The sequence below is a fragment of the Oncorhynchus masou genome, chromosome 6 (genome assembly GCF_036934945.1).
Source record: "Oncorhynchus masou masou isolate Uvic2021 chromosome 6, UVic_Omas_1.1, whole genome shotgun sequence".
NCBI classification, from domain to species: Eukaryota; Metazoa; Chordata; class Actinopteri; order Salmoniformes; family Salmonidae; genus Oncorhynchus; species Oncorhynchus masou.
Genome location: NC_088217.1, coordinates 66385613 through 66412068, shown reverse-complemented (window position 1 = coordinate 66412068; position 26456 = coordinate 66385613). Strand labels below are relative to the sequence as shown.

The following is a 26456-nucleotide window of genomic DNA, read 5'->3' as shown; positions in this document are numbered from 1 at the left end:
CCTCCTCCAAGCTGCCCACTGCACTGAAGTTAGGAAACACTGTCACCACCGATAAATCTACGATAATTGAGAATTTCAATAAGCATTTCTCTACGGCTGGCCATGCTTTCCACCTGGCTACCCCTACCCAGGTCAACAGCTCAGCACCCACCACTGCAACTTGCCCAAGCCTCCCCATTTCTCCTTCACCCAAATCTAGATAGCTGATGTTCTGAAAGAGTTGCAAAATCTGAACCCCTACAAATCAGCTGGGCTAGACAATCTGGAACCTCTCTTTCGAATATTATCCACCGCAATTGTTGCAACCCCTATCTCTAGCCTGTTCAACCTCTCTTTCGTATTGTCTGGGATCCCTAAAGATTGGAAAGCTGCCGCGGTCATCCCCCTCTTTAAAGGGGGTGACACTCTAGACTCAAACTGTTACAGACCCACATGATGAAGTCGCAAGTTTACATACACCTTAGCCAAATATATTTAAACTCAGTTTTTCACAATTCCTGACATTTAATCCTCATAATAATTCCCTGTCTTAGGTCAGTTAGGATGCCCACTTTATTTTAAGAATGTGAAATGTCAGAATAATAGAGAGAATGATTTATTTCAGCTTTTATTTTTTTTCATCACATTCCCAGTGGGTCAGAAGTTTACATACACTCAATTAGTATTTGGTAGCATTGCCTTTAAATTGTTTAACCTGGGTCAAATGTTTTGGGTAGCCTTCCACAAGCTTCCCACAATAAGTTTGGGGAATTTTGGCCCATTCCTCCTGACAGAGCTGGTGTAACTGAGTAAGGTTTGTAGGCCTCCTTGCACGCACATGCTTTTTCAGTTCTGCCCACACATTTTCTATAGGCTTGAGGTCAGGGCTTTGTGATGGCCACTCCAATACCTTGACTTTGTTGTCCTTAAGCCATTTTGCCACAACTTTGGAAGTATGCTTGGGGTCATTGTCCATTTGGAAGACCCATTTACGACCAAGCTTTAACTTCCTGATTGATGTCTTGAGATGTTGCTTCAATATATCCACATCATTTTCCCATCTCATGATGCCGTCTATTTTGTGAAGTGCACCAGTCGCTCCTGCAGCAAAGCACCCCCACAACATGATGCAGCCACCCCCGTGCTTCACAGTTGGGATGGTGTTCTTTGGCTTACAAGCCTCCCCCTTTTTCCTCCAAATGTAACGATGGTCATTATGGCCAAACAATTCTATTTTTGTTTCATCAGACCAGAGGACATTTCTCCAAAAAGTACAATCTTTGTCCCCATGTGCAGTTGCAAACCGTAGTCTGGCTTTTTTATGGCGGTTTTGGAGCAGTGGCTTCTTCCTTGCTGAACGGCCTTTCAGGTTATGTCGATATAGGATTCGTTTTTACTGTGGATATAAATACTTTTGTACCTGTTTCCTCCAGCATCTTCACAAGGTCTGTTGCTGTTGTTCTGGCATTGATTTGCACTTCTCGCACCAAAATACATTCATCTTTAGGAGACAGAACACATCTTATTCCTGAGCGGTATGACGGCTGCGTGGTCCCATGATGTTTACACTTCCGTACTATTTTGTACAGATGAATGTGGTACCTTCAGGCATTTGGAAATTGCTCCCAAGGATGAACCAGACTTGTGGTCTATAATTCCTTTTCTGAGGTCTTGGCTGATTTATTTAGATTTTCCCATTATGTCAAGCAAAGATGCACTGAGTATGAAGGTAGGCCTTGAAATACATCCACAGCTACACCTCCAATTGACTCAAATTATGTCAATTAGCCTATCAGAAGCTTCTAAAGCCATGACATTTTCTGGAATTTACCAAGCTGTTTAAAGGCAGTCAATTTAGTGTATGTCAACTTCTGACCCACTGGAATTGTGATACAGTGAAATAATCTGTTTGTAATTAATTGTTGGAAAAAGTAATTGTGTCATGCACAAATTAGATGTCCTAACCAAAACTCTAATTTGTTAAGACATTTCTGGAGTGGTTGAAAAACACATTTTAATGACTCCAACCTAAGTGTATGTAAACTTCCGACTTCAACTGTATATCTATCCTACTCTCCCTTTCTAAAGTCTTCGAAAGCTAAGTTAAAAACAGATCACCGACCATTTAGAATCCCACCATGCCTTCTCTGCTATGCAATCTGGTTTCCGAGCTGGTCATGGGTGCACCTCAGCCGCGCTCAAGGTCCTAAACGATATCATCCCCATGTTATTATCTTGCTCCTTTGCACCCCAGTAGCTCTACTTGCATATTCATCTTATAAAATGTCTATCACTCCAGTGTTTAATTGCTAAATTGTAATTATTTTACAACTATGGCCTATTTATTGCCTTACCTCCCTCGTACTACATCTGCACACACTGTATATATAATTTTCTATTGTGTTATTGACTGTACGTTTGTTTATCCCATGTGTAGTTTGTGTCACACTGCTTTGCTTTATCTTGGCCAGGTCGCAGTTGTAAATGAGAACTTATTCCCAACTGGCCTAACTGGTTAAATAAAAAGTGAAATAATATATACTTTTTAATGTATCATCAGAAAACAAAATCTAGATCAGGGAATCACTTGGTCCTGTGCTTAAGAGGTATTGCATAATTCATAAAAATATCCCCATCCCCCAAGACTTAGGAGCCATGACTCAGTGAGAGCTGTATGTACGTTCAAAACTTTATTTATGGAATACAGTGTAGAAAGCGTTTTTCCCAGTCAAAGCAAATGGCTTGCACAATTACACACAGTAGAAATAAAGCCACAGAGAAATAAAGAAAGAAACCCTGCTCTCTCTAACTCTATACTGCCTTATTCTGACTATGGTGAGGTAATGCATCCTCTGAAAACTCAAGCAAAGGACTGACCCACCTGCAGCAGTGTGTGATGCACACAGCTCTACACACCACAACACTGCCTTAAGTCTAGTACTGTCGCAAAATGGCACCCTATCACAGGCCTATATTTTGATTACTTCTCACTGAAACTGTAGTCCATCCAATTACTGGATGGCCCTGCTAACCCGCTGAAAGTTGCCTTCTAGGCCACGGTAGAGGTCGTCGTATGGCTGGCTCTAGACAAGTGCTTGAGAGAGGTGTCGCATGCCTGAAGCAGGGGGAAAGAGGGGAGGAGGGTGGTTGGAGATTCATTTTACAGACTGCCCGTCTGACTATCCATCTGGAACAGCTAGTAATTCCCTCTACCTCAATCCTTCCTTCTCTCAATCTTTCACATGTACCGACCCTGCTCCGTTTCTAGTTTCAGCAGAGGGAGAGGGAGAGGGAAGGATGAGCCGAAGCAAGAAAGGAACAGATTGGGAAGAATAAGTAAGCCCAAAATGGTGTTGGATTGTTCTTATATATCACAAACAAATGTACAGAGGAGGAGAACGTTGTTTATTTCTAGCGGAAACATAGAACCGGAACAAGAATTCTAACTAGACTGGAGAACAGAGTCATCCACCCCCTTCCCTCCATTCTCCCCCGGCTGGAACCGGCCTTCCCGCCACATACCCCCCCCCCCCAATCTTAAAAAGAAAAAACACGACAACATGGAATCAAAGAAAGAAATCAAAAATTAAATAGGGCTGATTCATAACGTCTGCAAAACGCAATAGGATGCCAACGCAATAAACTAAAGATAATCATAATTCATATGATAATATAATATACAAATACGGATCAAGCCAGCCCCCCCGCAGTTTTCGGAACATAGCATGGTTGAAATAAAAAAGGAAGAAACTTAAATCCAAAAAGCACAGATCTCTTACAGTGTATTTAACATGATATCCAAGCAGAGAGAGCCCATTCACCGAGATTCATATATATGTTTTTATCCAATGTCATTTAAGTCACGTAATCACGAGAAAGTTACTAAAATGTACAATCCTGCTAGAATGATCATCTCGATGTGAGAACCTCTGGAGACGCAGAAAGATATTTTATTATTCTCAATAATAACCCCATCGTAATTTGTCATCATGCACTAAATAGGAACGGCTACTTTGTTACATTATACGCAAAAAAAAAAAAAAAAAACGATCTTTACATATGATTTTTTTTCTAATTTTAATTTATTTTTTGAAAAACAAAACCGAAAACGATAGAATAACTAAAATAAAGAGCTCATTCAGAGTACATCATCATTATCATCATCATTTTAGCCTTGTGTGACCTAACACAGCACAGCTGTCATAAGAATGCACAGAGAAGGAAAGAAGGAGGAAGGAAGGATAGGAGGCTTCATTGACCCATAGACCTCACCTATTCCCCAGTGTATAGAGAATGCAGTAGTGTAGGGGACAGTGTGGCTGGCACTACAGCCAGAGAATGCCCCCTTAAATAACACTGGTCTGGAGTCAGATCTCTGTCCAAATCCATTCCCCAACTCATTCCAAATCAAACTAAAAACAGACTCTGGACCAGTGTTGAAGGGGACAGTCTCCGTCTACACCAGGAGTGATAGTGGTGCCTGGTTCCAACCTGCACTGCTTGAGGGTAGGGTTGGTTTGGAGTGGGGATAGTGTTAAGGGCATAGGGGGGTGGAGGGTTAGAGGGGTTGGGTAGTGGTCATAGGGGTGAGGGGCTTTGTCATTCCTCAGTTCTGCATCTGCTCGAAAAACTTGTAGGTGGGGTTCTCATATCCGTTCTGCTGCATTTTGGACAGGTGGCGCTCCTCAGGGGTGACTGCTGCATCCACCTGCAGAAACAGAGAGATGTGTTACACACAAGATATGGTATGTCCTCGTACACCAGGGGTTCAGTCATTCCACGGAGGGCCTAGTGTCTGCAGGTTTTTGTTTTTTTTTCCTTTCAATTAAGACAACCAGGTGAGAAGAGTTCCTTACTAATTAGTGACCTTAATTCATCAATCAAGTACAAGGGTGGGGTGAAAACCCGCAGATAGTCGTCCCTCTGTGGAATGAGTTTGACATGTGTCATAAACAACAAAAAAGAACCAGCAATAGTGTAACGAGTGGGGGCTGTTCCCACTCCTTACATGTTTACTGATGCAGTAGGATAGATTCGTACCCATGCTGACACAGTACATGTGCACTGTTAACCTTCTACGCAGAATTCAGATTCAAGTCTCAAACTCATAAACAACAGAAATAGAGAGAGGAAATACTGAGCCAAAGTCCAGAACAGTACACGCATAGCATTATTTTACTATCCTTGTGGAGGCCTAAAATTGATTTCCATTCAAAATCCTATTGTCCTAACCCTACCACCAAACCTTCTTCCTTGTGGGAGAATTCCCTTCGTTTCACTATCCTTGTGGGGACGTTTTGGGGATTTCCGGTACCCACTAGGATAGTAATACAAGTCCACACACGTCGCCTCTACCCCTCACCTCGATGACTCCGTGGTGGATGGACGTGTACTGCTTCTTCCTCAGCATCACCAGGGTGATGACGATGACGGTTGCTATGACGACGCCTCCCACCATCAGCCCGATGATGGCGCCCTTGTTAGAGCCGACATCCTCGGCGAAGAACACCTCGAGAGAGGAGAGAGAAAGAGAGGGACTGTAAAATCACACTGGAACAACCAATCACAAAAACTGACTAGATTTATGCAGACATATCTGGGGTCAGGAGTTCAAGGCATGAAGGTGAAATTAAGTCGGAGAGAGTAGGAATAATTTGGAGTTTGGATGGAATACAAACAGACGATTTGTAATCTAACGTTAGGATTGCTGTTTAGGTGTTAAAAGAGGCCGCGGTAAAATTGAGGGGGTTTGGGATTAAGGTTCAGAGTTAGATTAGAGGGATTTTTAGAGGTAAGCTTAAAGTTACGTTATACAATATGACTGTTACATAATCAATTTTCTCCCTTATTTAATGAGGAAAATTACCAAAATGTATAAGATTTAAATTGGGCACGAAACGCCGCTTGTTTTTCTAAGTGTGAATGTATGCGTGTCGCGGTTTCAGATCTGCCCACCCTGTCCAACCTTTTAGAGTACCAGACGCACGCGCGGCGAGTTGGAGATTCATGTGCTTAGACAAACATGATGGAGCACACCTGGTTCAGTTCAGTCCTCTGAAAAGGTATTTACAAAACATAAAGAAAAGACTCATACTGATAAGTACAGAACATATACAAGAAATATATGTTTTGTGGAATTAGCACAGATGGTCTGTATGTTTATTCCATTACATTAAACTCCCGAATCCATTTCATTCCAAGATGTTTATACTTATTTTTTGATTATACTTTTGTAATGTGGATCATAATAATTATAATAATTACAGTCCATCAGGTTGCGTGATCCTCGTAATGTTACGTGGAAAATACAACTTATGGGACGCAGAATTCAATATACGTCACACTGGCACAAACACAACCAGTTATTTTTCATATTCGCATTTAATTTCTGTCACTCGTAAAAGCGAGAGCTAAATTGAAACAATGTGTTTACCTTTCCACAACGCAGTCGAAAAGGCATTTGTCCATGTGTTTACGTACAGCTGACAATCAGCAAACTCAGCATCACAACAAACAGGAGGGGCAGACACGGGGTAGCTACGTCCAATAATTATGTATTCATCTCCATGTCTGTTGACAAATGTCTGTGTGTTGCAGCTTAAGAATCGGGATGTTAGATTTACTTATTATTTTATTTAAATGTTTAAAAAAAAATTAATCAGGCCCTATTCATTTCTGTGAACTTTTAACTCAGATCCCATACCTGCGTACATGGACAGAGAATTATGTAGTTGGTACGCAAAATGCGTGCATGTTGGCAGGTCTGCGTTTTCAATTTCAGACAGTGTTCATCTGAGGACATTTATAAATTAGCGCTGGTGTGAAACTAACATCCTGGCAACGCAGACGCCAGTTACTAACCCTGGTCATCTCAGCAGGCCTTGGTTACCATTCCAACGGTTAGCCAATACATATGGCTAGACATACCCTTATGGGCATGGATATGTCTGGGATAACTCCGTGATGCTTGTATCTGGCCATTTATGAAAAGAGTGTAAATATACTAAATTAAGTGGTGTGTGTGTGTGTCTACCAGTTTCTGGTGGTGCACTTCGAATCCGGTGCTGTGCCTCTCCTCTGCCTCCATCCTGAGCTCAGGGATCTCGTCTGGCTTCAGACCAGACACTGGTCGTGTTGGAAAGTCTCTATCAGGAATAGGGCGGGCATCCACAGGCTCAACTAGGGAGAGCGAGAGAAAGTGAAAAGGATGGATGAGTATCTTGTTAATATAGTTTCACTTTGATCTCATCCCTGTCAAGACCCTGACAGCGGTCTACAATCAGTTATGGATTTGGTACATTTAATGTGTGGTTGTATGTAGAGTACACCTACGCTGGTTCGGTCTGTTCCCACCCTGACTCTGTGTGTATTGATCATAGCTTTAGGCACACCTACCCTGGTTATCGGTGTTGACCTGGTTGAAGCTCTCGGGGTGGATAAAGCCCAGTCCGTCCAGGCCCATGCCCAGGTCTTCTTCCTGGGGCAGCAGGTCCAGGGAGGCCCTGGTGCTGTCTGGAAGACTGTCAGGCATCAGGGCATCATTGCCGTAGCTCACCCGCACATCACTTTGCAGGTTGGACAGCTGCTGGGCCATATCTGCCTGCTCCTTCTGCAGCAACTCTGGAGAAAGAAGAACAATGGAAAAAGGGGAAGAGGGTGAAAGACAGCAGCAGAGAGGATTAAGAGAGAGAAGAATAGAAAGGAGAGGATGGAAGGTGTAAGAAACAAGGGTAGAGAGAAAAGGAGAGAAAACGGCAATGCTGTTGCAATAGAATGGTAAATGACTGTGTAATTGAACAATTACAATTATTATATATATTTTTTTACCTTTATTTTACTAGGCAAGTCAGTTAAGAACATATTCTTATTTTTAATGACGGACTAGGAACAGTGGGTTAACTGCCTGTTCAGGGGCAGAACGACAGATTTTGTACCTTGTCAGCTTGGGGATTTGAACTTGCAACCTTTCGGTTACTAGTCCAATGCTCTAACCACTAGGCTACACAGCCACATACAAAATACATACAAAAACAAGAAAATAGGATCACTAGAATATGGATGTCTCAAATGTCCACCATTTCCTATAAACAGTGCATTCGGGAAAGTATTCTGACACCCTGACCTTTTCCACGTTTTGTTTACATTATTCTAAAATGTATTAAATAATTGTTTTTTCCGTCAATATAAAAAAACTATTCAGACCCTTTGCTATGACTCGAAATTGAGCTCAGCTGCATCCTGTTACCATTGATCATCCTTGAGATGTTTCTATAACTTGATTGGTAAATTCAATTGATTGGACATGATTCGGAAAGGCACACACCTGTCTATATAAAAGGTCCCACAGTAGACAGTACACAAATTAAGCCATGAGGTGGAAGGAATTGTCCGTAGAGCTCCGAGACAAGATTGAGTCAAGGCACAGATCTGGGGAAGGTTTGAAGGTCCAAGAACACAGCGGCCTCCATTCTTAAATGGAAGAAGTTGGGACCCACCAAGACTCTTCCTTGAGCTGACCGCCCGGATAAAAACGGAGCAATCGGGGGAGAAGGGCCTTGGATAGGGAGGTGACCAAGAACCTGATGGCCATTGACAGAGCTCCAGAGTTCCACTGGGGAGAGGAGAACCTTCCAGAAGGACAACCCTCTCTGCAGCCCTCCACAAATCAGGCCTTCATGATAGGACCTCAGACTGGGGCAAAGGTTCACCTTCCAACTGGACAACGACCCTATGCACACAGCCAAGACACAAGCCTACCAGACAAGCTAAATACAGTGGGGCAAAAAAAAAGTATTTCATCAGCCACCAATTGTGCAAGTTCTCCCACTTAAAAAGATGAGGCCTGTAATTTTTATCATAGTTGAAGTGTACCTATGACAGACAAAATGAGAAAAAAAATCCAGAAAAATCACATTGTAGGATTTTTAATGAATTTATTAGCAAATTATGGTGGAAAATAAGAATTTGGTCAATAACAAAAAGTTTCTTAATACTTTGTTATATACCCTTTGTTGGCAATGACGCTTTATGTAAGTCTTCACAAGGTTTTCACACACTGTTGCTGGTATTTTGGCCCATTCCTCCATGCAGATCTTCTCTAGAGCAGTGATGTTTTGGGGCTGTTGCTGGGCAACACAGACTTTCAACTCCCTCCAAAGATCTTCTATGGGGTTCAGATCTGGAGACTGGCTAGGCCACTCCAGGACCTTAAAATGCTTCTTACAAAGCCACTCCTTCGTTGCCCGGGCGGTGTGTTTGGGATCATTGTCATGCTGAAAGACCCAGCCACGTTTCATCTTCATCTTCGTCCCTTTGCAGAAAAACAGCCCCAAAAAGCATGATGTTTCAACCCCCATGCTTCACAGTAGGTATGGTGTTCTTTGGATGAAACTCAGCATTCTTTGTCCTCCAAACACGACGAGTTGAGTTTTACCAAAAAGTTATATTTTGGTTTCATCTGACCATATGACATTCTCCCAATCTTCTTCTGGATCATCCAAATGCTCTCCCAGCTTGGTGCAGGTCTACAATTTTGTTTGTGTCCTTTGACTGCTCTTTGGTATTGGCCATAGAGGAGTTTGGAGTGTGACTGTTTGCGGTTGTGGACAGGTGTCGTTTATTCTGATAAGTTCAAACAGGTGCCATTAATACAGGTAACGAGTGGAGGACAGAGGAGCCTCTTAAAGAAGAAGTTACAGGTCTGTGAGAGCCAGAAATCTTGCTTGTTTATAGGTGACCAAATACTTATTTTCCACCATAATTTGCAAATAAATTCATTAAAAAAAATCCTACAATGTGATTTTCTGGATTTTTTCTCTCTCATTTTGTCTTTCATAGTTTAAGTGTACCTATGATGAAAATTACAGGCCTCTCATCTTTTTAAGTGGGCGAACTTGCACAATTAGTGGCTGACTTAAATACATTTTTGCCCCAACGTAACGAGGCAAGCAACACAGAATGCATGAGAGCATCAGCTGTTCCGGATGACTGTTATCACACTCTCCATAGCCAATGTGAGTAAACAGGTCAACATTCACAAGGCCGCAGGGCCAGACGGATTACCAGGATGTGTACTCTGAGCGTAAGTAACTATTTCACTGTAAGATCTACACCCTTTGTATTCAGTGCATGTGACAAATAACATTTGATTTGAAGACAACGCAGCAGTGGCTTCGGGACAAGTCTCTGAATGTCCTTGAGTGGCCCAGCCAGAGCCCGGACTTGAACCCGATCGAACATCTCTGGAGAGAGAACGGAAAAATAGCTGTGCAACGACGCTCCCCATCCAACCTGACAGAGCTTGAAAAGATATTCAAAGAAGAATGGGAAAAACTCCAAATCCAGGTGTGCAAAGCTTGTAGCATCATACCCAAGACTCAAGGCTGTTGTCGCTGCCTAAGGTGCTTCAACAAAGTAAAAGGTCTGATTACTTGTTTAAATGTAATATCCTTTTTTTTATACATTTGTAAAAATGTATAAAAACCTGTTTTTGCTCTGTCGTTATGGGGTATTGTGTATAGATTTATGATGGGGGAAGAATGATTTACATCAATTTTAGATTAAGGTTGTAACCTAACAGAATGTGTAAAAAGGTCAAGGGGTCTGAATACTTTCAGAATGCTCTATAGGTACCCCATGGGCCCTGGTCAAAATCAGTGCACTATATAGGGAATGGGGTTCCATTTGGGATACACCCTTTAAGTCTTCCTCAGACACTTCACTTGAAACAAGGTCGCTCTCTGTTCTCATTTGTTTTAATGACAGGAGAAATCCAAACCAATGTCTGTTGCTGGGAGGCGGTGTGTGCGCGCAGAGGGCAGGGGAGCAGCCTGAGAGAAGGGGGAAACTAGACAGTTTGAGACGCACACAACTCAAGACCCAGACAAACACAGGAGGGAGGGGGGGGGGGGAAGCGGGAAGAAGTTGTTATAGTTATTGATTTGACGGAGGTGTAGGTGAGAATTGAGAGATGTCATGATGTTATAATTATCTGTATCATGAATGAAAAAGTGGATGAGGGTTTTGTGGATATAAACTATGGATAGTGGTTGGTGACAGTGTGGATGAGGTGCAGGTTACTGGTTCATATCAGTTAATGCTTACACACAGACCTAGTCAACCTTTACCTGGTTAATGAAGGAGAAATGAGACTGGGAAAAAAAAAAGAAAAACTCACCAACTTGGTCCTGGATATCGGCGGCCACTCCGGGCACCTTGTAGAGCAGGCCCAGGGACTGGTTCATCCTCTCCTCAATCACACGCAGGTGGGTCAGTACCTACAAGTACATTTGAATGCTATTTAATACAAGCCATCTTCTGTGAGCCATACATTGTACATGTCCGGAGGTTACCCAAATACCCTTCAGTGGTGTATAGGCGTTTGTGTGAGCACATTTGGCATTGGAGGTGGATGTTGTTTCTAGGTTTATCATTTTATCCGGTATAAATGGAAAATATTTTGTTTCTGCACTGGAGAGGACTAGAAAGTGCTCAACCAACGAGGTGCATACAAAAAGTAATAAGGGCATCAATAAAAATCTTCGATTTGATTCAAGATCAAATCAAAATGTCATTCTCATGAAGGCTGAAACAACAAAATTACTGTCACCATGTAAAACACATTCAAATGTGAATTACATTTTTATTATTATTTTTAAAGGCCTTTAGTGGGCTTATTACCTGGGGTCGGATCTGTGCGGCCTTCTTGGGGTCGACCATGCGGACGTGCTCAAAGTGTTTAAGGGTGTGCTGTCTGTCCTTCTGCTCTGCACGGACATACTTCTTCAATAGGCTGAACACATGACGAGGCTAGAGAGAAGGAGAAGGAGGGGGAGGAGGGGGAAAAGGGAGAGAGACAGCGGGAGCGAGAGAGATGAGTCAGAACGTCGGTCTGTGTGTGGGAGGATTAAGACAATGGGAGGATGATCCATATGTACTGTGTATGTGTGTGTGTGTGTCCCTACCCTGGGTGGCTAGGCAGTTAGGTGGCTCTACAGGGCCAGGCAACTTTGTGTGTTATACTCTGTTACGATGTACTTTCTACCTACCCTGGGTGGTTGGGCCTGCAGGGAGGTCAGGTAGCTCTCCAGGGCCAGGCGACGGCGGTCATTGAGCAGGGCCTCAACCCGGGCCATGTGGGTCTCAACCAACTGCTGCCTCTCACTGGCTGCCTCCTGCTCCAGGGCCTCCACCTTCTCCTGGAAACGCTGTGTGACACACACACACACACACATTATTATACTGTACAACATGACATTTAATATACACACATTTAATATAGATGATGGGTTCATGATAAGACACACATAGTATATGATACACACACAAATTAAAAAGTCACTACCACCTACCACACGACTATCAAATATTCAGACACGCACACAACAGCTATGACATTGACAGTCACTCAAACATATTCATAAATGCTCAATCAGTATCTTCTGTGTGTGTCTGACCTGGATGACAGCCTTCTTATCAGCACGAGGTAGACTCTTGGCCTCCCTCTCGGCCTCCTCCCACTCCCTCATCACCTACACACATACAAGAAGAAAGACACGTTACTGCTGTATCTAACTCCTTCCTTCCGGGTATAATCATACATGATCTTTCACCACGAATGTGTCTTTGCTTCCTTCCCTTTCACCTCACCCATTCTCCATCCTCCCTCCCCATTCCACTCAACCCCTCTATCGCCCCTTCCCTCAGTCTTTCCCACCCTCCATCCTACCTGGGACATCCTCTCGCGGTGTTTGGCCTCCAGGCTCTCCTTGGCCTTGGCGAAGTGGGCGTGTTCGTTGTCATCCCCGGGCGTCTCCAGATAACGGTCCACGGCGTCGGGAGGGCTGGGGGTGGCGGTGGGCACTGGGTGGTGGAGGGGGCGGGGTAAATGGACATGGAGGACAGGGGGTGCGGGTGCAATTGAGGAGAGGGAGGAGAGAGAAGGGGATGAGATGGAGAGAAATTTAGAAAATGACAATCTGGTCTTCAGGTATCCCCCATTGTTCCTTCACCTTCCCCGGGAATCCCTTTTTCTATGTTTCTTCTTTCATAACTTTCCTCTTCAAAATCCAGACCATCTTTTCCAGAGTGACTTACGATAAGTGCCTTCAGAGTATTTGACTGAAATAAGGATCCGGAGGCAGTAAGTAAAAACAGTTCCAAACTACCAACACTATGTAGCAGCTCCATAATAGCAAACACTAAAGCTAGACGATTAATAGTACTAGTGTTAGCAACAACAGGTTGGTTAGTGATTCATCGAGCGAGTGAACGAGTGTAAACAATACAGAGTGAAAAAGCAGAGAAGTGTGTGTTTGAAGGGTGGCTGGTGTCTGTGTGTATGTGTGTGTGTGCGTGTGTGTGTCCTGCTTGTTCCGGACAGATTCCGGGAATATTCCAACCGTGATTTCTTTAAAATGTATATATTTTTAAACAAATCTCTTCCATTAATGTGACTGCCATAGACACTCCAAGTCATTTAGACGTTTGATTAAAATCCTCTAGAAGAGTTACTTTAGCAATTTGCCCATTTATTTGACTACAGAAAAAGCGAGTAAAAAGCTGTTCTGCCTTTAGTCTGGGATACCTTGCATGATCTGTGATCCATTTGACAGGAAAAAGTCAATTGTATAATATGTAATATCATTCCGAGAGGAACGATGTTGTAAAATATCCCTAGGCAAAAGTGTGTGTGTGTGTGTGTGTGTGTGTATCACATTACGTGACATACTGTAACTATCATTATCATCCTTGATTAAACATTGAACAGCATACATATATTACTTCTTACATGAATAAGGAAGCGCTGATTTGATACTTTGGAACCTGTGTCATGTGAAGCATGTTTTTGTTTTAGGTTTGTCTCAGAGATAAGCACGACCTCCTTTCAAAGACACTCAATAGTCCCAAAAACAACCAAGAGCATTTTCTGCGATCCGAACAAAGCAGAACCGTTAACACAATTTTCACTTGGAAGTCTAAATGTGAGGGTAGAGGATTGCTAGCTTGTGGAACCACACTGTCTTTCACACCTCCGATATGCTCAACCTAGTGGAAATCTCACACGCGCACGCACACACACACACACACACACACAATTTCAGAGGCTGCTACAGAGGAGGTGAGATGGAGTGAAAGACAGGATTAGTGAGAGAAGGAGGGCGTGGGAGACATAAGATATACAGAAAGTAGGGGGAGGAGGAGGGCGAGAGTGATCCATCGCTGAATGGATCATTCACACACTCACTCGACTGTCAGGTCACTGCTTCACAACACTCGAATCAGCGCAAGATAAACTTTTGCCTTCCATCTGTCGCGCGCACACTCTGTCCGCTCATACGGAATGAGTGGGAGGGGGAACAGGTGAAATCACTCGTGTTAGTGTCTTCTAAAACCCCAAAACAGGTTAAAAGGTGTGTGTATGTGTGTGAATGTATTTGTCCATGTGTACAGTAAACTAGGGTTGGACGGTATCTAGATGCATACAGTCATACTGTCTCTGTACCATACAAGTGCATACAGTATTACCGAATGTGCACACAAGGGCCGTATATTTATTTAAATATATATATATATAAAATTACGTAACAGGGATCTTGATCTAGGAGGGGATTGGATGTCTGCTGTAACCAACAAGCTTGATCTTCACATCTAGCCCCTTGGCTAGCAGTTAGCAAACCAGATAACATTTTGAATTTGTTTTTTAAGGGGTGGATTTCTGGAAGCAAAGTAATTGTCTTTCATTTCTCCAATATATGTTTTGGGTAACTATATCCACACACACACACCACAACACTTAAGCGTCTACCTTACACATTTTACAATCTATTTTACAATCGTTATATTTTTGTTTGTTTTTAGTCCTTCCTCTGTTTCTGATGTCCATCCAGTTTGATTTCTATTTGTAACTGTGCTATTTCACAAATTTCTGAACCTATATACATTTTACAGACCCCATATGTTTTACATTCGTTCTCTTGTTATTAATCCCACCCTTCAGCTCCATTCAACTTCTCCCATCTATCTCTCAACATCATCCATTTTGGATTTCTATTTATCTGATAACATTTATTGGACATTTTAGATTTGTTATATTTATACTGAACTTGTGGTTATAAGCAGTGGCGTAGTGGCCCTAGCAGGGGGTGCCCCCACCCCAAAAAAAGTCTACACAAATAATTTAACGGTATTGAAAATCATACCATCTGTATTTCGAAACACCCCAGTATATCACCCAAGCCTACAGTAAACACACAATGCGTGGTGGTTAGTGAGACATGGTTAGTGTGGTTAGCACCAAGGGGCCAGACGCTAACTAGACGGCTAACCAGAAACTAGCTAGCAGACGTGGACACTAAGTGTAACACACAGACAGACAGTTAGGCAGGGAGCTCTGCTGTCCGTGTGACTGACGATGCAGGCAGTACAACAAGATTTAGTTAAGTGAGACGACAGGTTAGTGAGAACTTGCATGGTTAACAGCTAGTCAGACGGTAACTAGCCAACATAGACACTACACGCAGACAGACAAGTAGTCTGTGTGACCGACTTACTAACAGTGCAGCAGACAGACAGTACAAGTGGTGGTTCGTGAGACCAGAGGTTAGCATGTAACGTGAAGTAGTATTAGCGTGGTTAGCAGTTAGCTAGCCAGAGGGCTAATGACAGAGGCTAGCTTTCAGACGTGGACACGCAGACAGACAGGTAGACAGGACGCTGTCTGTGTGACTGACTTACTGACGTTGCTGCATACAGACAGGCAGTACTCCTCCGACTCAAAGTTATTGCGGTTGCCCCCGCAGCCGCCATAGATGAACTGGGCACAGCGGCCCTCCTCGCGGTCAAAGTACCAGCGTGCAAGCATGGCACGGCATGGGCCCGTCTCCGCATTCGCCCAACACACCTCTGGTAGGGGGGCAATGAGCCGTCAGCACACACACACAGGGTGAGTGTGCCAAATGGCACCCGGCCTATTCCCTACATAGGACTCTGGTCAAAATATAGGGATATATAGGGAATCGGGTGCCATTTGGAACACATTCTTATTATCGTACAGGCGTGTGCATGCCAATGGTGTGTGAACTTACACACCACTGTAATGTCATACACTCGTGTGAAATATGGGTGGTGGAATGGGGATTTAGCTGAATTCCTACTAATTTAGTGGTGAGTTTCTAGATTTGCACCCCCCCCAATTCCAACCCTGCATACACTCACTCAACCTTTAAATAGACAAGAGTAAATTATGTACACACACACGGCCCCTGGCCCTCCCCAGTCCCTCTCACCTCTGACCACTTCCTCCACAGACTCAGTGGTAGTAGTAGTGGTGGTGGTAGTCATGGCAATGTTGGTGGTGGGCTCGCTATCGTCGCGCTCGTCAATGACGTCGTCGTCATCATCCTCCTCGTCGTCGTCGTCCTCGTCCCCGTCTCCATCCTGGTCATTGTCCAGCACCTCCTGCCCCTCCTCTTCCTCATCATCTTCCTCTACCATGGCTGGGGCGGTCTCCTCTGTCTCCTCCTCCTCCTGTTGCTGCTGGGGTGTGAACCCAGCTGGCTTTGCTGCCCCCCTTTCCATACTGTGAGAGGGATGATTGAGGAAGGTAGAAAGAGGGAGAGAAATGGGGGGGAGAGAGTGAGGATGTGTGTGAGTAACGTGGTTATGAGCGAGTGTACTGTGGGTGTGAGCGAGTGCTATTATAAGTATAATCTCGATCCCAGACACTTCTGCGCAAATGGGCAAAAAGTCTGGTGGATCAGCGAGTCAAACTTCACTGCTGTTCGCCACTACCGAAAGACCGGTAGAAACTCCAGGCGCATAGGCATTGGCTTAATGTACCAACCAATCAACTCTCACAACACCTTCCCCCTAACCTGTGTGTCAGGCACACTTCAGTTTACGGTCAGCCTCGCAGTTGTGTGATTAGCTCAAATTAAATGACAAATACTTTACTCAGTAGGTCACTCCCATAGAATTCTATGGTCTCTCCCACTAAGGCCAACTTTGAATTGTTGATATCCCAGGCTGATGCACTGTGCACAATAGCCTGGGGGCGAGGATAGTACAAGTATGAATGTAAGGGAGTACTGTATGAGCTCCTGTGTGTGTACCTGTTGTCAGTGTAGTCAGTCTCGGCTCCTCCCCACCACACATCCGAGTCGTCCTCGTCCTGTTCAGTGCTGTCGGTCTCCCTGTCTGACGGACAGCACACAAACTCCACCCCCCGGAAACGGTCGATGCCGCAAGGCAACAGCATCCCGTAGTCGTGGAGATTCAAAGTGCGGTCTCCACAGGACTGGGTGAGAGAGGGATGGGGCTGTTAAAGAAAGGGCTGTGTGTACCAAGAGTAGGAGCACTGATCTAGGATCAGTTCCCCCCCGTCCATGTCATTCTATTCATGGTGATCTAAAAGACAAAACGGATCCTAAATCAGCACTTCTACTCTGAGATAATTGATTCATACGGTTCCAGGTTTTGTGAATTATACGCTACATGCCCAAAAGTAGGTGGACACCTGCTTGACAAACATCTCATTCCAAAATCATGGGTATAAATATGGCGTCGGACACTCTTTGCTGCTTTATCAGCCTCCACTCTTCTGGGAAGGCTTGCCACTAGATGTTGGAACATTACTGCGGGGACTTGCTTCCAATCAGCCACAAGAGCATTAGTGAGGTCAGGCACTGACGTTGGTCGATTAGGCCTGGCTCGCAATCAGCGTTGTATGCATGTACGTGTGCGCTCGTGATCTCACCTCTTTGGCCACAGTGTGCCAGTGCAGGTGGCTCTCACACATGTCCATGCGCTCCTGGTGCAGGAACTTGCACTTATCAGGAACCAGCAGGGCATCACAGACAAACTCCCCCACTGCACCATACACAAACAGAACCAATTAATACACAGACATAACTAAAAAACAAACATCTGCCAACAACAAAATAACCACTTTTTCCTAAGCGATGGAGACGCACACATAAATCAATTTCTCTCCCCCTCTCACATACACGCAACACATATTCCCCCCTACACACAGCGAACCCCACCCACACACCCAAGCCTCCCCACACAGTGCATTTGTACCTAGGCATCGGTAAGGCACCACGATGTGCAGGTGACTGCGGCACTGCTTGCGGCCCTTCTTGCACCAGTTCTGGATGCTGACTGGCTGGTTGGCCTCCACCACGTTGGTGATCTGCAGCTCAGGGTATACCTGGGAGAGAAGAAACAGAGTCTGTATCATCATCATCATCATCATCTCCTTTCACCCTCCCCCATTTTCTATCTATGATTTATCTCTCCCTCCCCCACATCACCCATCTGTCCCACCATCCATTCACAGGGCGATGAGCACTCTTTTCTGCTCTCTCCCAATCACTGTTCGTCCACATCCTCCCATCCGTCCCAAGCCCTCTTTTACTCCCCCCTCTCTATATCCCCCTCTGCCTCTTAATTGTTCTCAGTTCTCTAATCCACCTCTCCAAGTATTACTTGTTTTGCTCCTCTCATCCAATTACTTGACTCACTCCACCCCTCCTTTCCTACCTTTCAATTGGTTTATCATTTATCCACCGTTTCCCTGGCCCAATTCTTCTCAATCTCCATTTTAACAGCACGACACTCCAACTCTTCTCTATGCACATGCCTTTCGGTTGTTTCTTTCTCTCCCTCCCTTTAGTTTATCATCACAAAATTCAGAGTTCAACTGCATTGTGCCATGTAAATGAATTACATGTATTGACCTTGAACTCCCCCCTCAGCAATATAGCAGGGTGACGATTTGGCTCTTTATCCTTCAACGCCCCCCAACTCTTCCACCTTCCCTTCCGCCTAGCTCCTCGCAATATGTAGCTCGATTCACATCACCTCCCCATCTATCCCCCCTTCCTCTCCCACCTCCGGGCAGTCCTGGTTGATGCCAAAGACACCATTTCTACTCCCCCTCTCTCCTCCTTCCAGAACTGCAGGATGCCGATACATTTGGATACATCCCTCTCTCATTCCCCTCCCTGTCCCTTCTCCCCCATGTGTGTTCTCACTTTGCAGTATTTTTGCATTGCATGTGGTTGTATTAGTGTGTTTATATTGCGTATAGGTCCCATGTGGCTTAGTTGGTAGAGCATGGCACTTGCAACACCAGGGTTGTGGGTTTGATTACCACGAGGAACTAGTACAAACAAATATGAAAATGTACGCACTCACTATTGCAAGTCGCTCTGGATAGGAGCGTCTGCTAAACTACTTAAATGAGTATTTAGTACGGTGACCTAACAAAATTACATTTCCATGTCGATGGACATTATAGTAGGTCCTCGGTAGCTTAGTTGGTAGAGCATAATGCTTGCAACGCTAGAATACTACTACTACTACTAATAATAAAAATAATAATGTGGGTGCTTTCATTTGTCCTATTTCATACATCTGCACGTGTGTATTATACGCATATGTGAATTGAAAATGAGTTATACATATCCCACTCCCCGGGACACACTTGGAGAATAAGCCATTGCTGATGGCGACCCCGGAGGGTTAAGTGCTTTGCTCAAGGGCACGTTAGATTTTTCACAAAGTCGGCTCAGGGATTCGAAGTAGCGACCTTTTAGGTTACTGGCCCAGCACTCTTAAAATGGACACTTCGGGATTTTGCCAACGAGGCCACTTTACTTCTCCAGAGTCAGAAGAACTCGTGAATAACACGTCGTCTCGGTGTCCAGTATGCAGGAAGTTAGAGGTAGTTTCGCAAGCTAATGCTGACTAGCATGTAGCGCAATGAATGGAAGTCTATGGGTATGTGTTAAGATGTATGCACACATGACTAAGTCACCTTTGGATAAAAGTGTCTGCTAAATGGAATACATTATTATACACTACCGATCAAAAGTTAACACCTACTCATTCAAGGGTTTTTCTGTATTTAAAAAAATATATATTTTCTACATTGTAGAATAGTGAAGACATCAAAACCATGAAATAATAAATGGAATCAGGTAGTAACCAAAAAAACAATAATCCCAACTCTTTGCCTTGCAAACTCTTGGCATTCTCGCAACCAGCTAGTTGAGGTAGTCACCTGGAATGCATTTCAATTAACAGGTGTGCCTTGTTGAAATAATTTGTGGAATTTCTTTCCTTCTTCATGCGTTTGAGACAATCAGTTGTTATTACAAGGGGTGTGGGGGTATACAGAAGATATTTTAGCTCAGATAAGCAAAGAGAAACGACAGTCCATCATTACTTTAAGACATGAAGGTCACTCGATACGGAAAATGTGAGTTGCAAAAACCATCAAGTGCTATGATGAAACTGGCTCTCATGAGGACCGCCACAGGAATGTAAGTAAGACCCAGAGTTACCTCTGCTGTAGAGGATAAGTTCGTTAGAGTTACCAGCGTCAGAAATTGGGAGATTTTTGGTTCCTGCAGCAATACGCCATCACACATTATTTGGGCTTAGTGTGACTATCATTTGTTTATCAACAGGACAAATGACCCAACACACCTCTAAGCTGTGTAAGGGCTATTTTACCAAGAAGAAGAGTGAAGATTTAGATATTTTTGGTAACTACATGATTCCATGTGTTATTTCATTGTTTTGATGTCTTCACTATTATTCTACAATGTAGAATAAAGAAAAAATATATATAAAAAGGAAAACACTTGAATGAGTAGGTGTTCTAAACTTTTGACCTGGAGTGTATAAAGTTATTGTATCGTATCATATCCGACCCCAATCTCCATACCTCCTGACAGTACTGCAGGATGCCCTCCTTGGTGCCGATACAGCTCTTGGTGCCGGAGGGGTCTGACTCCCATTTGCCGCTCTGGACATCCACATGCATGTTGAGCTTCCCACAGAACATGGCCACCTGGGGCTCCGCCAGCAGGCCCATCCCACCATCTGTCGGCACCTTGAGAGAGAGGGAGAAGTAGAGGGATGGAGACAAAGAGAATTGTTCATTTACTCTCGTTCCGTGGTATTTGGTAGGCATGTGCGAGAAGTGAGAAATCCAAATGGTCAGCAGAAAATATTTGATACAACATTTTACAAAATTAGGTTCCTTTCATTTAGCTTTTATTTATACAGTTTGCTGTCATTGTTGTTTGCCAGGGAGACTTGTTCAAGATGGCAGCAGTTTCTAAAACATGCCCCAAAAAGAATTGGCAATACATGACACAGAACAATATAATACAAAGAATGTTTAAAAATACATTTTTCATAAATGTCAGAATGATGTGGAGAAGGAATGGATGGAGGGAATAGAGGAATGGAGTGATGGAAGATTGGAGAAAAACTGAAAATGTGTAAGAAAGGGAGAGAACAGGGTAATGATTCAAGAAAAAAAAGTGGGAGGCAGGAATAAGAGGAGAACAAAGAGGTGTAAGCGGGGGAAAAGATAGACCCTTTATTCGTAAACTACTTTTGACCAGTGCCCAATAGATGGGATAGATGCAGATTAGAGTTTGGGTGGCATTTCAGTCATTGACTTGTTACATCAATGAGGCTCTGGTGTGAGGTTTCCCCTCAGTACAGGTCTAGGATCAGCTTTCCCTCCCCCAATCCTAACCTTTAAGATGTGTGGGAAATACAAAACTGACCCAAGATCAGCATCCTAGGGGCAAATTCACACGACACCCATCAATGGCAAAAAGAGAGGCTTTCTTTGACGATCTTTGATGGTGAGAGAAAATAATTGCTACTGTAGACTTTCCTACCGAATTGTGATTGAAAAACCCACAGCACCATTGCAGTCTCTTATGAAACCTCCCCAACCTAAAGCTTTTACACACGCAGGCACGCACATTGGACTGCGTACACCATGCATGTATCCTCGATATCCTACAGGTGGCAGCACTGAGAAACAACATGTACTGTAGTTTGCCAGCCTGCCAAGGGGTATGCATGCTTGGCTCACGTGTGTGCTCGCCCCTTTGTTGTCCATCCAATGCCTATTCACGGGTACTAATTATATTATGTAACTCCATTGATGTGTGTACATCCATCTCTGCGAGTATGTTTGTGTGCGCACGCATGTGTGTCCATTGCTACTACGTAAGGAGGTCTTGTAATGAGAATCCTATAAGAAGGGAGGTGGGGCCAAACAAAAGACTGAAAGACAGCATTGTACTAGGGAACGAGGGAGAAGAGAGAGAGAACAAGAGGAGAGAAAGAGACTGATTGCATTGTGTTTTTATATAATCTTGTTAGTGGTTTGGCAGTAAAACAAATGTTTGTGAAGTAGAGGATGACATACTGTGAATGGACTTGATTCTTTTCTGAGCTAATGCACAATGTAATCCTTATCCACACACACAGACAGTGCACGCACATTCAGACACACGCGCACACACCCATTCATACGCACGCGCACACGCCCATTCATACGCACGCGCACACGCCCATTCGTGCACTGTGCATGCACACATTCTGGCATGCACGTGTACACACAAACACACACAGACAGACAGATCAGATTGCAGTGTAGTTCTGAGGGACGGATGTGTCGCCTAAAGAAGTTCATGTCCTTCAAGCAAACCTGTTAGGCCACAAGCCCTAGCGCCAAGCAAATCTGTAAATCCCTCACGCACATACAGAGAGTGGAAAAAAAAGGTGAAATCACTTGTGTTAGTGTCTTCTATCAATCAAATGTATTTATAAAGCCCTTTTTACATCCGTAGAGGTCAAAGTGCCATACAGAAACCCAGCCAAAAACCTCAAACAGCAAGCAATGCAGATGTAGAAGCACGGTAGCTAGGAAAAACTCCCTAGAAAAGGCTGGAACCTAGGAAGAAACCAGACTCTGAAGGGTGGCCAGTCCTCTTCTGGTTGTGCCGGGTGGAGATTAACAGTACACGGCCATTTAAGGCCAGATTGTTACAAAACCCACAAACAGGTTAAAAGAAGTGTGTGTGTGAGAATGTATTCATCCATGTGTACAGTAAACTAGGGTTGTGCGGTATCTAGATTTCCAGTCATACCGTTTCTGTATCATACCAGTGCATACAGTATTACCAATGGGCATACAAGGGGCGCTATAAAAAAATAAAAATAAAAATGCAACCCACAAAACCATTTCGGTAACAGGGACCTCTCTCCAGAAGGGGATTGAATGTCTGCCGTAACCAAGAAGCTTGATCTTGACATCTAGCCCCTTAGCTATCAAACTCGGATAACATTTAACACATCTTAGATTTATTGTATTTATACTTAACTTGTAGTTATAAGTAGTGACATAGCATATTGCTAGACGTCCCATGGTACAATAGCCAGTGCCTCTCAAAAGTAAGGAAATAGACCTTCCAACTACTCCAAAACAGGGTGGTTGGCCTCCACCTTTTGCAACGGAAAACGACAATGAGTGTTTTACTGGACAACTTCAAGAAGTCATTCTGCATTTGTCAATTTTCGGTTTGGTGCAAAATCATCATGACCCTAGTCAGCTTTGTGTTGACATGTTCCAGATGGCATGACCCAGGTGGTGAAGGTAGGCAACAACGCCTCCACAAGGGTGCGTGCTCAGCCCCCTCCTGTACCCCCTGTTCACCCATGACTACATGGCAATGCGCATCTCCCAACTTAATCATCAAGTTTGCAGACAAAAGTGGCAGGCCTGATTACGAAAATGAACAAGACAGCCTACAGGGAGAAGAGGGCCCTGGGGGAGTGGTGCCAGGAAAATACCCTCTCCCTCAACAAAATGAAGGAGCTGATTGTGGGCAGCAGAGAGAGCACACTCCATCCAAAACCACTGGTCTGCAGTAGAGAAGGTGAAACGCTTTAAGTTCCTTGGCGTGCACGTCACTGACAAGCTGAAATGGTCCATTCACAGACCGTGTGGTGAAAAATGAGCAAGTGCCTCTTCAACCACAAACTTCTACAGATGCACCATTGAGAGTATCCGATCAGGCTGTATCACCACCTGGTATAGCAATTGCACTGTCTGCAACCACAGGGCTCTCCAGAGGGTAGTGTGTTCAGCCCAACGCATCCCCGGGGCCACACTGCCTGCCCTCCAGAACATCTACAGCACCCGGTGTCACAGGAAGGCCAAGAAGATCAGCAAGGAGTCAGGACCTCAGCTACATGGCCTGTTCACCCTGCTATCACCTACAACCGAGAGACTGAAAAATAGCTTCTATTTCCAGGTCTTCAGACAGTTAAATAGTCACTTAAGCTTCCGCCCAGTACTCTACCCTGAGCTTTAGTCACTGTTACTAGCCGGCTACCACCCGGTACTCAACCTTGCACCTTAGAGACTGCTACTCTATATAGTCATTGAACACTGTAGGACTTACCCCAATTAGTCAACTGGTCAATTGTTTGGCCGATAGGCTGTCAGTCAACCAAGATGTTCTTTTGTTGAGGAGTAGCATATATATATATATATATATATATATATATATATATATATATATATATATATATATATATATATATTTTAAATACATATTTACACAGTACCAGTCAAAAGTTGACAGTTACTCATTCAAGGGTTTTTCTTAATTTTTTTACTGTTTTCTAATAATAGTAAAATAATACATATGGAATCATGTTGTATTCAAAAAACAAAAACAAAACAAAAATGACTTACTCAAAATATATTTTACATTTTAGATTCTTCAAAGTAGCCGCCCTTTGCCTTGACAGCTTTGCACACATGCCTCTCTCTCAAAATCACACACACTCAGCAAATAAAGAAACGTCTCTTTTTTGGACCCTGTCTTTCAAAGATAATTCATAAAAATCCAAATAACTTCACAGATCTTTCATTGTAAAGGGTTTAAATACTGTTTCCCATGCTTGTTTATCTGGTATTGGAAACAGTTTATTCAGTCTTAAATTTGAATGATTATTTACATTGGTTGAGGTTGGTTTAGGAACGTTGTTTGAAACGTTTGGACCAAGTTAACAGGTATATTATTAGATACTTTGTAGACTTTGTAGGCATGTTGGGCGAGTTGAAACCGGTGTATTTCTGAATCAAACGCGCCAAATAAATGGACATTTTTGGGACATATAGAAGGACATTATCGAAGGACCATTTGTGATGTTTCTGGGACATTTTGGAGTGTCAGAAGATCTTCAAAGGTAAGGCATTAATTATATCGCTATTTCTGACTTTCGTAGCGCACCTGCCTGGTTGAAATATGATTTTTATGTGTTTGTATGCGGGGCGCTGTCCTAAGATAATCGCATGGTTTGCTTTCGCCGTAAAGCCTTTTTGAAATCTGACACAGCGGCTGGATTAACAAGAAGTTAAGTTTTATTTTGATATATAACACATATTTTCAAGAAATGTTAAATATTTGAATTTGGTATTTTTGAATTTTGCGCATTTCACCGGATGTTGGCCAGGTGGGACGCTACCGTCTCACCTGCCCATTAGAACTTAATCAACGTGGTTCCATGTAATTTCAACCAGAAAATGTGATGACTTCGAATTAACATGGAAAACTGATTAAATTTGCAAAAAGTCATCAACGTAAAAGATTGGGGAAATTGTCGTCTTCACTCAACTTTAAAACTAAATCCATTTTCATGTTTAACATTTCTGCTGATTTCACATTGAACTTGATCAAATGTAAATCAAAACTAGCTGTTGAACTGATGTCTTTCCCCAGTGGGCAGATCTGCAGTTAGCTGAAACATCTGCTTGTCAGTCGTCATTTTCCTCTGTATATTTACACTAGTGGAAAGGTACACCTCCCTTGTGATGTGTGTGCAAGATCAGAGTCTTAGTTCTGCTCTACAAGAAATCAATGATGTAGAACAGGGTTCTCCAACTTTTGATCCAGCCCTGCAGTTACTGACAAACCTGATTCAGCTAATTCCGATCCAGAGAGACAACCTTTAGTTTAATATTTGAATAATGTGCATTACTGCAGGGCTGGATCAAAAGTCTGTACGCCAGATGATTGGAGTTGGAGAACCCTGTAGATCGGGTCAGATAACATGATGCTCCTATACCCACATTATCATCTCAACCCAAACCATATTGCTTGGATATTTTCTTTTTACGTGGCTAGGTCTAGTCACTAAAAGCGAGCTGGCCCCTTAACATATCCGTTTCCAGCCCAAAGTGAATATAGGCATAGTTAGCTTGCCATGCCCCACTCAAACCATGTTGGCAAGAAGCAGTTCGTAACAAAAGCAGGTTGGCCATCGTCCCAGTCAGTACTCACTGGAAAGCGAGCCAAAAGAGCACAGTTCAGGTTGACAATAGTGTGAAAAAGGTTATTGTTATAGAAAGACCACGATGACCCAATTCCACTTTGTGACAACTGCTGATGTATAAAGGACTTTAGAATGGGTTTGAAATTTGACCCAGTTCCATGTCACGTTGCGCCCCCCCACCCATCACTTAGATTTTAAGTGTCTTAAATGTTAAGAAATTGAAACAGGGGCCTAGGTGGAGCAATCCCTATATTGCTTTTAGACCTACCCGCTACTCTGATGTGTGAACACTCCCTCACTCTCTAAAC

At 43.5% G+C, this 26456-nt stretch overlaps 1 protein-coding gene across 2 annotated transcripts in view; it reads right to left on the bottom strand.

Moving 5' to 3' along the window:
- Positions 1–2650: 2650 nt before the first annotated feature.
- appa (amyloid beta (A4) precursor protein a) overlaps positions 2651–26456 on the bottom strand; it is a 41528-nt gene continuing 17722 nt past the window's right edge. Inside the window, exons 2-16 of one of the 2 annotated variants that reach the window (XM_064969403.1) lie at positions 20717–20884; positions 18061–18190; positions 17735–17847; positions 17091–17275; positions 16266–16558; positions 15715–15882; positions 12707–12840; positions 12435–12509; positions 12027–12185; positions 11659–11787; positions 11156–11255; positions 7375–7599; positions 7013–7158; positions 5342–5488; positions 2651–4687 (exon numbers count right to left, since the gene is read on the bottom strand). In XM_064969403.1, coding sequence (XP_064825475.1) covers positions 4586–4687; positions 5342–5488; positions 7013–7158; positions 7375–7599; positions 11156–11255; positions 11659–11787; positions 12027–12185; positions 12435–12509; positions 12707–12840; positions 15715–15882; positions 16266–16558; positions 17091–17275; positions 17735–17847; positions 18061–18190; positions 20717–20884 — 2274 coding nt within the window. In that variant the 3' untranslated portion in view covers positions 2651–4585. The remainder of the gene's footprint in view (positions 4688–5341; positions 5489–7012; positions 7159–7374; positions 7600–11155; positions 11256–11658; positions 11788–12026; positions 12186–12434; positions 12510–12706; positions 12841–15714; positions 15883–16265; positions 16559–17090; positions 17276–17734; positions 17848–18060; positions 18191–20716; positions 20885–26456) is intronic. The other variant, XM_064969404.1, reaches the window with a different exon arrangement.